The following is a 16,430-nucleotide window of genomic DNA, read 5'->3' as shown; positions in this document are numbered from 1 at the left end:
GTTCAGGATTTTGTTCAAATAGTCTAACATCATTGTATTCACAAAGTGGTGTACAACATGGCAAATACGCAATATCAACAAGTAAGGAAGGCTAAGTTCGGGTGTAACCGAACATTACATACTCAGATGAGAGCTTTGGAGACAAAATAAAGAAAATCAACATGTAGGAAAATGGACATAGGGCAACCCTGGAATGTGTTTATATGACATGGGCATCAAGTGGAAGGTATTAAAGAGTATTTTAGAAGGGAGTGGGCCATAGTTCTATAGGTGGACGCCTTTTCGAGATATCGCAATAAAGGTAGACCAGGGGTGACTCTAGAATTTGTATGTTCGATACGGGTATCAAACTAAAAGTATTAATGAGGGTTTTAAAAGGGGGTGGCCTTTAGTTGTATATGTGAAGGCGTTTTCGAGATATCGACCAAAATGTGGATCAGGTAAACCATCTGTCGGGTACCGCTAATTTATTTATATATGTAATACCAGGAACAGTATTCCTGCCATGATTCCAAGGGCTTTTGATTTCGCCCTGCAGAACTTTTTCATTTTCTTCTACTTAATATGGTAGGTGGTACACCCATTTTAAAAAGTTTTTTCTAAAGTTATATTTTGAATCAAAAAACCAATCCAATCACCATGTTTCATCCCTTTTTTCGTATTTGGTATACAGTAATAGAATTTTTTAAATTTTTCGAAAACTTTGATATCGAAAAAGTGGACGTGGTCATAGTTGGATTTCGCCCATTTTCAATACCAAGATAATTGTGAGTTCATATAAGTACGTGAAGAAAGTTTAGTAAAGATATATAGGTTTTTAACCAAGTTATCGTGTTAACGGCCGAGCGGAAGGAAAGAAGGTCGACTGTGTATAAAAACTGGGCGTGGCTTCAAACCGATTTCGTCCATTTTCACAGAAAACTGTTATCATCATAGAAGCTATGCCTTTAGCAAATTTCACAAGGATTGGTAAATTTTTGTTCGACTTATGGCATTAAAAGTATTCTAGAAAAATTAAATGAAAAAGGGCGAAGCCACACCCATTTGGAATTTTCTTTATATTTGTATTTTGTTGAACCATATCATTACTGGAGTTTAATGTTGACATAAGGTGGGCGTGTTTGGCATCCGATTTTGCTAATTTTTATTTAGGACACATATAGTTATAGGAGTAACGTCCCTGCCAAATTTCATCCTGATATCTTCAACGACTGCCAAATTACAGCTTGCAAAACTTTTATCCGTCCTTGGTAATAAATTATCGCAGTTTTTCGGTTTTTCGCAATTTTCGATATCTTTCATTTTAAGTAGCGATCTGAGATGAGTGCCCAGGAACATACATACGAAATTTCATCAAGATACCTCAAAACTTACTCAAGTTATCGTGTTTACGCACGGACGGACATGGCTAAATTAATTTCTTTCTGTGAGCTCTGCTCAGCGGAGTATAAAAACCATAGCTTATTTTTTCAACATTGAATAGCAAATCAGCAACTGTCAATACAAAACAAAATGTGAAAAGAAAAATTGTAAAATAATTTAAAAAAATGTTAAGTTAAACGGTTTTATTGAAAACAATACTTACATGAAGTAATAATAATACTAAAAGCTAGAAAATAATTAGGTCCTAGGTACTAGTCATCCCACTCCTCATCAGTCTAGGGCGTTGATCAGACAATTAAATAAAAGCGTTGGGCGCGTGAAATTTCTAATAATATGAGGCGTAGCATAATTTTATTAAGGTTCAGTTGGTCTTACTGACGCGTCCAACGCTTTTATTAAATTTAGTAGCTTCTAGTATTATTATTACTTCATATAAGTATTGTTTTCAATAAAACCGTTTAACTTGAATTTTTTTTCAAGTTTTTAGTCTTTATTTAATTCCCTATTATTTCTCATTCTATTTAGTTCATTTAGTGACTCATTATTAAAAGGAATCTTTCCTCACAATTTGTTACAATCTAAGTCCTCAATACATAATCCTTCCAAAGACTTTACTCGACTCTGCGCCACGTATGCTTGTCCCTCTTCGAACTCCAAAATATTTTGATATCACTGCTACCACCAGACTGTATGTAATATTTGTTCAAAATATGAGCCAGATCAGACATCGTAGGTCGCTTTCTATTCAAATATGGACCAAATCGGTCCGATTTTTTTGAATATCTCGATCCTTGCGCCACCTAGCGGCGATTTTTTCACTGGCCACTTTCTATTCATGTATGTATTATGTGTTCCAAATATGAGCCAAATCGGAGCACAATTACGAGTTTTGTGAATATCTCGATCCTTGCGCCACCTAGCGGCGATTTTTTTCATAGGTCGCTTTTTATTCTTGTACGTATTATGTGTTCCAAATATGAACCAAATCGGACCATAAATACGATTTTTTTAATATCGTGCTCCTTTCGCCACCTAGCGGTGACTTTTTTCATGGGTCGCTTTCTATTCATGCATGTATTATGTGTTCCAAACATGAACTAAATCGGACCACGAATACGATTTTTTTAAATATTTCGATCCATACGCCACCTATCGGAGTTTTTTGTTTTCTTATTATTGCATTGTCATCGGGTTCTGAACTATATTCCAAGTTTGTAGCTTGTCGGGAAGTTACTTAAATTTCAATTAGAAAATTCGTGCCCGCCAGCCGGCCGGCCTGTCAAGTCAAGCTAACTAAACCCGTTTAAAAAGGAAAAAGTTGTTCACAATCCGTAGCTTATATTTTCGATTGCAACGTTTCTAATATAGATTATTACGTTTTTTTGCTTTTTTCATTTACAGGTTACGCAAAACAAAACAAATACAAACACAATCACGCAAAAATGTTAAAGCTACAAAAGTAAAGCCTGGCGGCCTTAAGGATCGTATCTTGCGATTGAATAAAAAATAAAAAATTTATTTCAATATGCAAACAATCAAACAAATTTTTAATATAATATTTATTTATTATGTTGTTAAAAAGATTAATTTAAAATCGTATACATACGCCTTTATGCATAAATATCTGTTGGATTAATAATATTATATCTTATTAGCTAGTTGGGTATTAAATTATTTGCAATATATGTAATATTCATACGATGTACGATTGCCTACAAAAATGCTTACAATTACACTTAGAGAAAGTAGCCTTAAATTAACTTTAGCGTTTAGACTTACATTAACTTAAGTTTGTATATAAAATATACTTACATTTAATTTTTTTAAGATTCTACAAGAATGCATATTTAATTCAAATTGTTAAATAAAAAAATTTAGAAAGGTTTAACAATTGTTGAATGCTCATTGTTTATGGAATAATTGACCAGAATTCGAAGAAAAGTTGGGCCCCTCACAAATGCAAATTCCAACAAATTGCATTAAAAATGATGTCTGATGGCAACCGTTGCAAATGTTTAAATACCGACCATTTAAGGGCGTGCCCTAGAATGTTCAAGATATATATCCGGTATATTCCGGTAACAAAGCACAATTAAGGTACTGTCCCAACCATCTCTGGAACGATTGATATTGTGACGAATATACTAATACTAATACACTAAGGGATACTATCATATCTAAGCCGATACTAAGCAGTGACTTGTATGTACATAAACAAATCAATCATTGTCTACACATATGTACATGCCAGCAGCGGAGAGATGCTCACAAAAGTATGCAATTATCAGCAAAGCATTTCTCACACGTACACATGCATATATCTGAGATGCTCACAAAAGTAGGCAATCATTTGTGTAAGTATCACTCACATATACACACGCATATGAGAAGCTATAAACGTGCATCTGTAGTTTATAGCTGGTAAACAAGTAGTAAATTCTAGAAATAGAAACGCCTAGAAATATGCCAACGAGGAAACCGAAGAGTATAAAAGCAGCACCAGCTGAGGCACGACGAATCAATTTGATTTAAACTCGCAATTAGTTGTGAAGTATAAGTACCTTCAAGTAGTATAATAAAGACCATTTTGCATTATTGATTATTGGAGTTATTTATTCAACAGTTTAGCGATTCGAACGTTAGCAGAAGGTTTGGAATAAGCGGAATTTCAAATTCGTTACACTATGATGACTTGGCCATCGCGCCCTCCCCACCCCCTAAGAAGTCATTTCAGTAAGTATTATGAGGAAACACTGCACAAACAGATCCTCAGTGATATCCACAAACAGGCGTCGGACCTCTATGCTAGGAATTGCCCGGCGAATCTAGTTCTTATAGAAAAATACCAAGAACTCGCGGAAGTGGAACGCTCTCTCCCTAGGGAAAGGCGCGTCAGCCCATCTTCGATCTGGGTACTGTAACCGGTTAAACTCTTACCTATCCAGAAAGAACTCCGGCATACAAAATGTATGTCCTGCATGGAATGTGTGCCCACATCACAACACCCATCTCTACAATTGCAATGTGGAACCAACGCCTCTAACACCCCTCTCACTATGGTCCACCCTATATCAACATTCAAATTGATATTTTAAAAGAATCTTTTATTTTGATTTTAAATATAAAAATTTATTTTTGTTTATTTTTGAGTTTAAATATTTTCCAACTAATTAGAATTTTCTTTTTTTGAAGTTATTCAAAATTTTAAGTTAACACGAAAACTCAATTAAAATTATTTTAAAAATTAAAGTAAAGAGTACAAAGTAGTTAACACTATATTTACTCCCCCTCCAAGAAAATTTGAAACAAACAAATTATTAATTAATATTAAATGTAACCTTTTTTTGTTTTTTGTTGTTTAATGTATTTGTATTTAAATTAGTGTTAATAAGTATGTTTGCTGGTTTAAGTAAATCAATTGAAATATTTTTAATAGTATTTTTGTATTGAATTGTAAATGTTTTATGTTTCTTAGAGATAACTTTAAAAGGTCCTTCATAAGGTGATTCTAAATTAGATTTACGAAGAACTTTAACAAAAACATACTCACAATTTTCTAATTGTTTAGGAACAAAAAAATTTTCTTTATTATGATGAAAAACTTTAGAACGAACAAGTGAAAAATATTCTCTTATTTTATGAAGAGCGACATTAGAAAAATTATGTTCTTTATTACTATTTGAAATAATTAATTCACCAGGTATTCTAAGTGTTTGGCCATAAACAAGTTCAGCAGATGAACATTTTAAATCTTCTTTAATAGAAGTTCGTAAACCAAGTAGAATGAATGGTAAAATGTCAGACCAATGAACCGAGTCGTTTGATGCTATAATTGCTGCTTTTAAAGTTCGATGAAATCTCTCTATCATGCCATTTGCTTGGGGATGGTAAGGAGATGTATGAATTTTATGAGAACCTAAAAGTTTAGTTAATTCTGTAAAAAATTTTGAGGTGAATTGTGAACCTTGATCTACTGTAATATTTAATGGTATACCAAATCGTGGTATATAATTTTGAATAAAAGTTTTTACTATAGTATTTGTTGAAATATCTTTAAGCGGATAAGCTTCAGGCCAACGTGAAAATCTATCAATAATTGTTAAAATATAAGAATTTTCATTTGAAACTGGAAGAGGTCCAACAATATCCATATGAATATGTTCAAAACGGCCTGATGGTATTTGAATTTTTTGGATAGGAGATTTAGTATGTCTTGAAATTTTAGATTTTTGACAATTGATGCAAGATGAAGTCCAATCGTTAATTTCTTTACGCATGTTAGGCCAATAATATTTATTTTGAATTAATTTTCTAGTTGTTCTTATACTTGGATGAGATAATGAGTGAATTTTGTCAAATATAATTCTTCTCATAGAATGTGGAACATAAGGTCGAAAAGGTTGTAGAGAAACATCACACCATATGTTTAAATTAATACTTGGAATATGAATTTCTTTTAAATTATTTTTAGAATTTGGATCAGATATGGTTTTTTGTAAAAATGTATCAGTTTGCTGTTCTTTATATAAAGTTTCTAAATTTATATCTTGAGTTGAAAATGCATTTATTTCTGGAATACGGGAAAGTGTGTCGGCAACTATGTTGTCTTTTCCACGTATATATTGAATATCATTTGTAAATTGAGCAATATATTCAAGATGACGTAGTTGACGAGGAGATCTATCTACTTTAGAATTTAGAACATGAATTAAAGGTTTATGATTAGTATAAATTGTAAAAGTTCTACCTTCAAGAAAATGTTTAAAATGTTTAATTGAATTATAAATTGCCAAAAGTTCACGATCAAATGTTGAATATTTAATTTCTGTTGTAGTTAATTTTCTTGAAAAATAAGCTAAGGGTTCTAGTATATTATTGCTAGTTTGTTGAAGAACTGCTCCAATAGCAACATTTGATGCATCTACTGCTAATGATAAAGTACCATTTTTGTTGAAATGTGTAAGTAAAGTATTTTTAGCAAAAAGTTTTTTAACATTTTCGAAAGCTGTTGTTGTTTCATTTGTCCAATTTAATTGTTTGAGTTTGTTTTTAATTGCATGTGTTAACATTTCATGAAGAGGACTAAGTTCTGTTGCTAACATTTTAATATATCTGTGATAGTAATTTATCATACCTAAAAATTTTTGTAATTTATTTATAGAAATTGGTTTTTCAAAATTTGTTATGATTTCAATTCTATCTAAAGATGGTTTAATACCTTCGCCTGAAATTTCGTAACTTAAAAAATTTAATTTATTTACACCGAGAGTACATTTTGAAGGTTTGATATTTAAATTATATTCTTGAAGTCTTTTAAAAACTGATTTTAAATGATTTATATGTTGATCTTCATTATCACTGGCAATAAGAATGTCATCAATGTATGTAAATACAAAATCGAAATCAGAAAATACTTCATTAATAAAGCGTTGGAAAGTTTGAGCACTGTTTCGTAAACCGAAAGGCATTCTTACGAATTCAAACATTCCAAAAGGGGTAGTTATTGCAGTTTTATGAATGTCTTCTTCTGCCATTGGAATTTGGTGGTAAGCACGCACAAGATCAATTTTGGAAAAAAATTGTTTGTTTTTTAAATCAATTGTTAAATCGTGAATATGTGGTAAAGGATACCGATCTGTTGTAGTAATAAAATTAAGTCTTCGATAGTCTCCGCAAGGTCTCCAATCATTTGGTTCTTTTTTAGGAACGAGATGAAGTGGAGATGCAATAGGAGAATTTGAGGGTCTGCATATACCCGTTTTAACTAAAAATTCAAATTCAGCTTTAGCAATTTTAAGTTTGATTGGATCAAGACGTCTGGGTTTCGAAAATGGTAAAATACCTTTTGTTTCTATCCTGTGAACCGTATGGTGTTTAACTTTTTTAGTATAATCTGGTTCACAGGTAATAGATGGAAATTCATTAAGTAATTTTGAAAACTTATTTTCGACAATAGGAATTTTGAGTGAGAAAATATCAGAAAATCCAGAAGATCCAGCAACTTTAATTTTTGTAGTAGAATCCATTATTTCTTTATTTTTAATATTGACAATAATTCCGAATTTTTCTAAAAAGTTTGCTCCTAAAATTGGTGTGTCAATGTTCGCAATAATGAATGGAAATTCAAAATCTCTTCTTAAACCTAAATCAATTTTAAGTAGTTTTGTACCGAAAGTTTCAATTGAAGAACCGTTTGCTGCGGTCAAAGTAAGATCCGAATTTCTTTTATAAATTTTAAATTTAGAAAAAGGAATAACTGATACAACTGCACCTGTATCGATAAGAAAATTAAGTTTATTGAATTTATCAAATATGAATAGGCGACGAGTAGGTTTAATAATAGTTCCATTATCCGTCACCGTCATAATGGATCGTTTCAGTTTAAATTTTGTTCGTAATTTGAATTATGATTTTGATTAAAATTGCATGGGGGCATACATTTGAGAGCGTTATTCTTAAATTTTTTGTTATACCAACAAATAGTTGTTTGTGAATTAAAATTACGATTGTTTGAAAAATTTCTTGATCCTGAAAAATTTCGAGATTTAGATCTATTTCTATCTTTAGATCTTGAACGGATTTGTAATTGATTAATATCATTAGAAATTTTATTTAAATTTTGAAAAATAGTCGTAGTTAATTCAGTTAAATTTTTAACGCATTGTTCTAAAATATTATTATTTATACTTGAGACTACAGGAGATTTGGAAGAATGAGGTTTATTGCTTAAATCAAAAAGTTTGTCAGCTAAAATAATAATTTCATCTCTGTTTTTATTATTATTGGAAGTCAAATGAATTTGTATTTCTTGTGGTAATTTACGAATCCACAATTTAAAGAGTAATTCTTGGCTAACTATGGAGTCAGAACCTATAAGTGATTTCATAAATCTGAATAATTCAGATGGTGAACGATCATCAAGTTCAGTTTTTGAAAATAATTGTTCTAATCGTTTTTCTTCGCTAAGAGAAAATTTTTCACATAGAATTTTTTTGATTGTATCATATTTATTAAAAAGAGGAGGAGGGTTAATAACATCTAAAATTTTAGAAATAGTATCTCGTTGAAGAGTAATTAGAACATTTTGAAATTTTAAATTATCATCAGTGATATTATTAATTTCAAATTGTCCTTCAACAAGTAAAAACCAGGCATCAGGAGAATCTTGCCAAAATTGTGGTAATTTAATAGATTTAGTAGAAGAAAAATTTGTAAAGTTATCTTGTCTTGAAGTATCTTGTGATATATTAGAGATGATGTTTTGTGTTGTATTAATGTTAGAATTTTGAGTTTTATTGTGAGTCATTGTGTTATTTGTATAATTGTTGTTTTGATTTTCCGAATTTGTAAACTTACGGGTTCGTATTTGGTGAACGTAGAACCATATGAAAAAAAAAAAAAAAAATTAAATGAAAAATTTGAAAATTAGGAAATATTTAAGATTTTTTTTTTTTTTTTTTTGGAAAGGGAGTTAACAATTTAAATACAATATTTAATTTTATATAAAAAATAAATAAATTTAAATAACTTATATTAAAATTTTTAAGATATAAAAATAATCTTAAAATAAATTTGAAAGTTAAAAGGTTTAAAATTTTAATTTAAATTATAATTGAAAAATTTAAATTTAATATTAAAATAAAAACCACCGTGGTGTGATGGGTAGCGTGCTCCGCCTATCACACCGTATGCCCTGGGTTCAACTCCCGGGCAAAGCAACATCAAAATTTTAGAAATAAGATTTTTCAATTAGAAGAAAATTTTTCTAAGCGGGGTCGCCCCTCGGCAGTGTTTGGCAAGCACTCCGGGTGTATTTCTGCCATGAAAAGCTCTCAGTGAAAACTCATCTGCTTTGCAGATGCCGTTCGGAGTCGGCATAAAACATGTAGGTCCCGTCCGGCCAATTTGTAGGGAAAATCAAGAGGAGCACGACGCAAATTGGAAGAGAAGCTCGGCCTTAGATCTCTTCGGAGGTTATCGCGCCTTACATTTATTTTTATTTATTAAAATAAAAATTATACTTACATAAAATTAAATTTAATAAAAAAATATTAAAATTAATAAGTAGTTGATTGATGATTGTTTAACTTGAAATTAATATCTGGATTGTTTGATATCGTAATGCTTTTAAAATATGCAATGGCTTTGTTGTTTTCTTTGTAAATCTCTTAATTTTCATCGTGATGTCTTCATTTTAAATCTGTTCGTGTGTATTGCGTGCAAAATTGTTGTTGTGGCTTGGATAACTCAATCGTTGCTTTTAAGAGTATTAGGTTGTAAATGTTTTTATTTTGTTTACACACACGTTTTTAGAGTTTTTTATGTTTTTAATTTGATTTTCAACATTTATTCTATGTTTTAATGTTTCGTATATATAATTTACAGCGACTTTTATATGAAATTTGCACAGAATGTTGTTGTATTGCTTCCTGTTCACAAATGTATAGGGAACACAAACGTAGTTAAATTATATGCACAAGAATTTCAATAGTGCTATTTATTAAATTTTTTATTCAGTTAATTCTTCAGCGTGTACTGCATAATGCTATTTTATTATAACAAATATGGAGGGATAGTTTTGTAATTGGTTTAGACAACTAAAACAAATTTTCTTTGGTAGCACGTCACTTAGTTGCACTTCTATTTGCGGTATTGTACTGGTCAGTAGCTCTGCGATACGTAAAGCGCCACATTTAGTAATTGTATCAAATAAAGATATAAGTCTCCTGGCAGGATCGCCAATATATCAACATTCAAATTGATATTTTAAAAGAATCTTTTATTTTGATTTTAAATATAAAAATTTATTTTTGTTTATTTTTGAGTTTAAATATTTTCCAACTAATTAGAATTTTCTTTTTTTGAAGTTATTCAAAATTTTAAGTTAACACGAAAACTCAATTAAAATTATTTTAAAAATTAAAGTAAAGAGTACAAAGTAGTTAACACTATACACCCCTGTTGAAAGTGCAAGTTTCCTTCGACTCCCGTTGGAGGATATTGATGACAATTTGTAATCAGTCGCGCCTATTGAGGCGAAGCACTGCTACAACAACAACAACCCAAAATCTTGGGTGTGACGTTCAATCAAGATTTACATTTTGGTGAGCATGCAGTAGCCATTGTACCGAAAATATAGAGCCGCAATAAAATCCTCAAGTCTCTTGCTGGCAGTACTTGGGGTAAAGATAAAGAAACGCTAATTACCACTTGCAAAACAATTGGCCAGCCGATTGCATACTACGCATCCCCGATATGGTCGCCAATCCTAAAGACTACAGGCCAGCCAAAATCTACAGGCCAGCCAAAATGCGGCCCTCAGAACCGCCACGGGTCTTCTTATGTCCCAAGAACACCATCTACATAATGAAGCGAGAATGCTCCCCATTAAGGAGGGAAATGAAATGCTGACCAAACAGTTTCTGTTGAATACCTAGAAACCTGGGCATTCCGACAGACATCTCTTTGATGAGCCTATACCGCTCAGGGGCTTAGGGAGTAATATCCGTAAGCATTATGAGGAAATACGGCACCTGAGAACACAGACGTATGAAGCTAAAAAATATACAAGCCGGTTCTCAGTGAAATCCACAAACAGGCGTCGGACCTCTATGCCAGGAATTTCCCGGTGAATCCTGTACCCAAAGAACAATACCCAAAACTAGCACTCTCCCTAGCGAAACGCGCGTCACTATAGCTCAACTTCGATCTGGGTACTGTAACAGGTTAAACTCTTACCTATCCAGAATCAACCACGACATACAAAACATATGTCATGCTTGTAATGTGTCCCCACATGACACCAAGCATCTCTTTAACTGTATAGTGGAACCAACGCCTCTAACACCCCTCTCATTATGGTCCATCCCTGTTGAAACTGAAAGTTTCCTTGGACTCCCGTTAGAGGACATTGATGACAATTTGTGATCGGTCGCACCTATTGGATGGGGCGAAGCACTGCTACAACAAGAGGAAGATGAGATGGCTGCTGGCGGATAGTTATCCGAAAGATTTTTTTCCGACGACGAGTACCGAAGAAGGTATAATGAGCTGTACGTGCTTTTAGCAGATGTGAAGATAGTGCAGTGAATATGAAGCCAAAGGCTGGCTACGCCATGTTATGCGATTGAACGAAGACGCTAGAAAGTATTTCTGTCCACACCTGTTTGGAAGTAGAGGAATGGGGAGACATCAGCTGAGTTGGAAGAGGCTAGTTAAGGTAGACTTAACCTCACTTAGTACTCCCAATTAGCGTCAGGTATCGCGAAACAGAGATGGCTTGGGTGACTTGTTACGAAATGGCCAAATCGCTTGGCGGGTAAGCGCCAATTATTGATTGATCCCACTCAGCATTTAGGTGAATAAATTTTGAATTCCCCTACATATCAATACAATTTGATTACTCTTTCTGACTAAATAATGTGTTATCATACAATTGATCAAAATAAATAATCAAAAATTAACACTTTTGATGTTCAACAACTGAAAATCATTTTTCGATCACTTTTTGGAATCATTTTTCAAGTCCTTTGATGATTACATTTTAATATTTCATAAAAATCTACAAAAAGAATATTCAAATGTGCTTACCTTTCGATGAACAAAAACTGAACATAGTTTTTCAATCACGTTTTGGAAGCATATTTGAATCAAATGTGTTTGCTTTAGGTAATCAAAAATTTATAATCATTTTTAATTCAGCTTTTTGAATATTTTATGAATATAATATATTTGTTGACTTAATAATATATATATACTTGTTTATATTTTACTTTTCATTAAAAATCTTGTTGTTTTTTACATACACATATTTTTTCAATCATGAAGCTAAGGAAAAATATATTTTATTATTTTTACGAAAGATATTACGCTACCAAAAATATCGAAAGAGGTGTCAAACGACGCCTCTTGACATCAGCATTAATAATCCGAAGGCGGAAAAGAAAATTTTTAAGTCGTTTAAAAGATATTAACGAAAAACAGAAAAATTACCCGTGGGTCCCTCCGAAACCGGTGGTGGGAGCCACAGTATTTTTGCGCAGAACACCTTCTTGAATTGATGGCCTTCGGCCGCGCTTATAAAAAATTACCCTGGGTGGGCCCAACACCGGTTTGAAGACCAAAACTATATCCGCGCAAAACACTTATGTTCACAATTTTTTTTTGTGAGTACAACAACAACAACAACAACCGCATGAAAATCGCCACCTTCAACTGCAAATATCTCCAAACAGTGATACAATTTTTCGTTTCTTACTTCGGATTTTTGTTGTCGAAGTCAATGCGCGTCTTTTGACACCTGTTTCCATATTTTTTGACGCGTATTAGCAGTCGACCCCTCCAATAGACTTTTACTAAATACAATTAGCCCTACAATACTCCCCCTTCCGGATATTTAACGTTAAATAAATTAAAAGTAACTTTCTTTTTTGTTTTTGTGTTAGGTATCTGTATTTTATCAAACATTGCTGGTTCATTTATTCAAGTTGAAGCGTTGTGTCAGTTTCTATGTGCCTCTAGTTTTATGTAGTCAAATATGGCCACATTATATGCGCTGTAATGAAACAACATTATATGGCAATAATGAATCAGCTGATTAGCTGTCATCGTCAACGAGTGTAAATAAGTCTCTTTTTCGAAGGTTGTAGAACTTCAACGGCTCGCATTTTGCGGCAATTTTGCAAAAAAACTTAATTTTAAATGCATTTTAGGTCCGAAAATTATATAGAAAAACAACTGTTAAGAAATCGATTTGAACTGAAATCGTGAAAACAACAAAGGTATGTATAAAACTTGTCTTGCCAGCAGAAACAATCATGCATAATAACACTAACATCATTAGTTAAAGCACGTTTACGTATATTTATTCCTTATAGTCCATCAATATGTCTCGTGTATTACGCCGTAAACATGTCCTTAAAGAAATGAGGGAGGATGATTTTGAATTACCCACAGGTAAACAACAAATTGTACGTGTGGTCAGTAGTCGGGGTAATAATCTACATGAAGTTGAAACGGCAACCGTGGATACTGAAAATTTTCTCGTGTCTATGCCGAATAAATTCCGTAGGAATGTATATGTGAAACGTGGTGACTACGTACTGGTTGAACCCATCGAGGAAGGTGACAGGGTAAAAGCAGAAATATATAAAATCCTTACACCAGAGCACGTAAAAGAATACACCAAAGCTGGGGTATGGCCAAAACAGTTTGGCAGGAAACGTGAACACAATCAAGTAACCGGAAATAAAGAGGACGAGGACGATGAGTTTTTAATTAGAAACCCGAATCGACCAGTTATAGAGAAAGAGAATAGTGAGTGCGATACAGACGCCGATGATGATAGCACAAGTGATGAAGATTAAGGAAGCTCTAGCTGGTTGCAAATGTGTACTACTTAAGTAAAATACATAAAGCACCAAGACATCGCTTCATTGCATAAAAAATAGAGTAGAAACAACTTTGTCCTGCTGCCTTCATATTTAAACTTATTTAATTACAAATAAAGCAATTTTATTTTCCTATAAACTAGGTATACTTGTATTGGGTCTGTGTTCCAACGTGACCAGAAGGATTACTGACGCAGCTGAGTAGTTGAGTGGGACCGCAGGACTTAGTGTCCGTCTGAATACGTGTTTATCCTGCATCTTGTTGCTATAAAGATACCCTCGAAAGTTTTGAGCAGTGTTATGGATGTTGATGGACCTTTACCGATCTAGTAGGCGAAAAGAGACTTCTAGGCCCAGATCCGGTGAAGAGGCCTGCTCCCACCTTCCCGTCAAGCTTAGAACCATCCGTGAATATGTTTATAGGGCGAATTAAACTTCCTTAACCCTAACGCCATAGTCGTAACCATACCCATGTCCATAACCATCTCCAATGTGATCGATTAATGGTGCCTTAAGCTAAAAATCGTGAAAAATTCATAAAAATGAAAACGCAAAAAATTACAAACATTCCACAAAGAATAAGTCTCTTAGTCATAACGTATCCAAAACAATAAATAAAATCTACAAAAAGTTATTAAACTCACCAACTCAAATATTTTAAGGTTATGGATATGACGAGAAACCAAAAACCAATTGGTTGACTATGGTATAGTTATGGCGTTAGCCTTATGGTATGGCACCATTAATCGATTATATTGATTTCCATAAGGTAGGTCCGATCAGCTGTTTTATCTGGTTATGGTTTTATGGTTATAAGTCACCAGACCAAGGCACCATAAAGAAGAATCGGGCGCACAATGGCCATGTAAATCGAGTAGGCCACCTAAGGGAAGAATCCCCAGAAGGTGCCAATTGCCCTCTTGTAGGTGAACAGCGTTGCTGCTGCCTTCTTGAATTGCTCCACTATGTGGTCACTCCATAATAGCTTCCTATCAAGAATGACTCCCAAATACTTGACTTGATCGCTAAACGCTAAAAACGTACCCCCAATTCTTGGTGGTGTTAGATTTGGTACTTTGTACCTCCTCGCGAAGAGGACAAGCTCGGTTTTATCCGGGTTGACTTCCAAACCTGTGGCTGTGGCCCAGTGTGAAATTTTGGATAGTGCCCCTTCCATTAGGTTGCAAAGAGTTTGCGGAAATTTCCCCCGCATGGTGACGCAGATGTCATCTGCATACGCGATCACTTGGTTACCTTCCAAAGTAGCGGAGAGAGAACGCCGCCCTGCGGAGTGCCTCTGCCGAGCGGTCTGCGGATCACGCATCCACCTAGCTCAGTTTTAATCTGCCTACGCGTAAGCAGATTGTATATAAGCTCCACCAGACAGTCGGTCAGCGCCGAGGTGATTGCCTCCGCGAGAACGTTGTTGAAGGCATATCTAGAAATGCCACCAGTGTGTATTCCTTGAGGTCAAGTGATGTTTCGGTAACGGATACCAGTGAGTGCAAGGCCGTGTCAGTTGACCTGCCCTTAGTATAGGCATGTTGAGCTTGCGAAAGAAGCGATGGCTCAATCCTCCTCCTGATGTAGTCCTCTAGGAGTCTTTCGAGTGCTTTAAGCAGAAAAGAAGATAAGCTTATAGGCCTATAAGCATTTGGTTTAGAGTGGGAGGTTTTCCCTGCCTTGGGGATAAAGACCACGCTGACTTCTGTCCACGATGCTGGTACGTAATTGAGCCTAAGACAACCTATAAACATCTCTTTTATCCAGGGCCTTATAAATTCGGCAGTATACTGTAGCTGAGCCGGAAAAGCCCAAACAATCCTTTTATCATCTGTGACTTCGCTTATTAGCTGATCATTAGGTGACCCTCCGCTAACAATATTTAAAGACACTTTCGCGCTTGCTGGGAAGTATGTATCCATAAGCAAGTTTATGGTTTCAGCGCTGGAGTCCGTCAAGTGCCCATCAGGCTTTTGGACGTAACTTAGATGAGTTGGAGATTTCGATAGCACCCTCGTTAAGCGGGAGGCCGCGGATGTGGATTCAATCCTGCCGTAGAAATCCCCCCAGGAGGATCGCTTTTCATTTCGGATCGCTTTTTTATATATATTTATTTTCGTTTTATAAGCAGCCCATGAGGATTCATGTCCGTCATGCTTTGCTTTATTAAAGGCCGCCCTACATGACTTCCTAAGCTTATCAAGATTGGACGATGGTGGTTTGTGTGTTTCCTTAACCTTTTTAGTCGGGCAAGCCCTATCTAAAGCATTCCTACATTTTTGACTGAAATTATTTACAAGCACGTCCAGCTCCTCCTCGTTCTCTGGGGCTCACACCTTTTCAGATAGTTTTTTACCTATTATATTCTTATAGTAGCCCCAATTCGTTCTTCTAATATTTTGTATGTACTTAGGACTTGTGTGCGCCTGCGATATAGAAAATCTCATATATCTATGGCCAGAAAAGGAGTGCTCCTTTAGAATTCTCCATGAAACGATCAGGTCACTGAAAGTCTGTGACCAGGGTTATGTCAAGGACCTCTTCGCGGTTCCTCGTAATGAAAAGGTGGGGTCATTTCCCCTATTACATATACTTAGATTAGTGCCTTAGTTAAATAAGGACTCACCTCGGTCATTTGTATCACTGCTGCCCCAC

At 34.2% G+C, this 16,430-nt stretch overlaps 2 protein-coding genes across 14 annotated transcripts in view; both read left to right on the top strand.

Moving 5' to 3' along the window:
- capu (cappuccino) overlaps positions 1-3,261 on the top strand; it is a 219,331-nt gene extending 216,070 nt beyond the window's left edge. For 5 of the 12 annotated variants that reach the window (XM_067767177.1, XM_067767180.1, XM_067767188.1 and 2 more), the window contains one exon: positions 2,785-3,261. In XM_067767177.1, the coding sequence (XP_067623278.1) occupies positions 2,785-2,893 (109 nt within the window). In that variant the 3' untranslated portion in view covers positions 2,894-3,261. The remainder of the gene's footprint in view (positions 1-2,784) is intronic. The other 7 variants (XM_067767184.1, XM_067767181.1, XM_067767179.1 and 4 more) reach the window with 3 other exon arrangements.
- Positions 3,262-12,994: 9,733 nt separating this feature from the next.
- LOC137242631 (probable RNA-binding protein EIF1AD) lies at positions 12,995-13,911 on the top strand. 2 transcript variants are annotated; one of them, XM_067769899.1, is made up of 2 exons: positions 12,995-13,163; positions 13,260-13,911. In XM_067769899.1, the coding sequence occupies exon 2, from the start codon at positions 13,269-13,271 to the stop codon at positions 13,746-13,748; it is 480 nt and encodes a 159-aa protein (XP_067626000.1). In that variant the 5' UTR covers positions 12,995-13,163; positions 13,260-13,268; the 3' UTR covers positions 13,749-13,911. The 2 variants fall into 2 exon arrangements, with proteins under 2 accessions (XP_067626000.1, XP_067626001.1); XM_067769900.1 differs by having other exon boundaries at positions 13,226-13,911.
- Positions 13,912-16,430: the final 2,519 nt, after the last annotated feature.

This window comes from Eurosta solidaginis, chromosome 2 (assembly GCF_040869045.1).
Source record: "Eurosta solidaginis isolate ZX-2024a chromosome 2, ASM4086904v1, whole genome shotgun sequence".
Classification (NCBI taxonomy): Eukaryota; Metazoa; Arthropoda; class Insecta; order Diptera; family Tephritidae; genus Eurosta; species Eurosta solidaginis.
This window is presented reverse-complemented; position numbering and strand designations above follow the sequence as displayed.

Coding starts and splice junctions, on each gene's coding strand:
- LOC137242631 (XM_067769899.1), top strand. CDS start 13,269: ATGTCTCGTGTATTACGCCGTAAACATGTCCTTAAAGAAATGAGGGAG.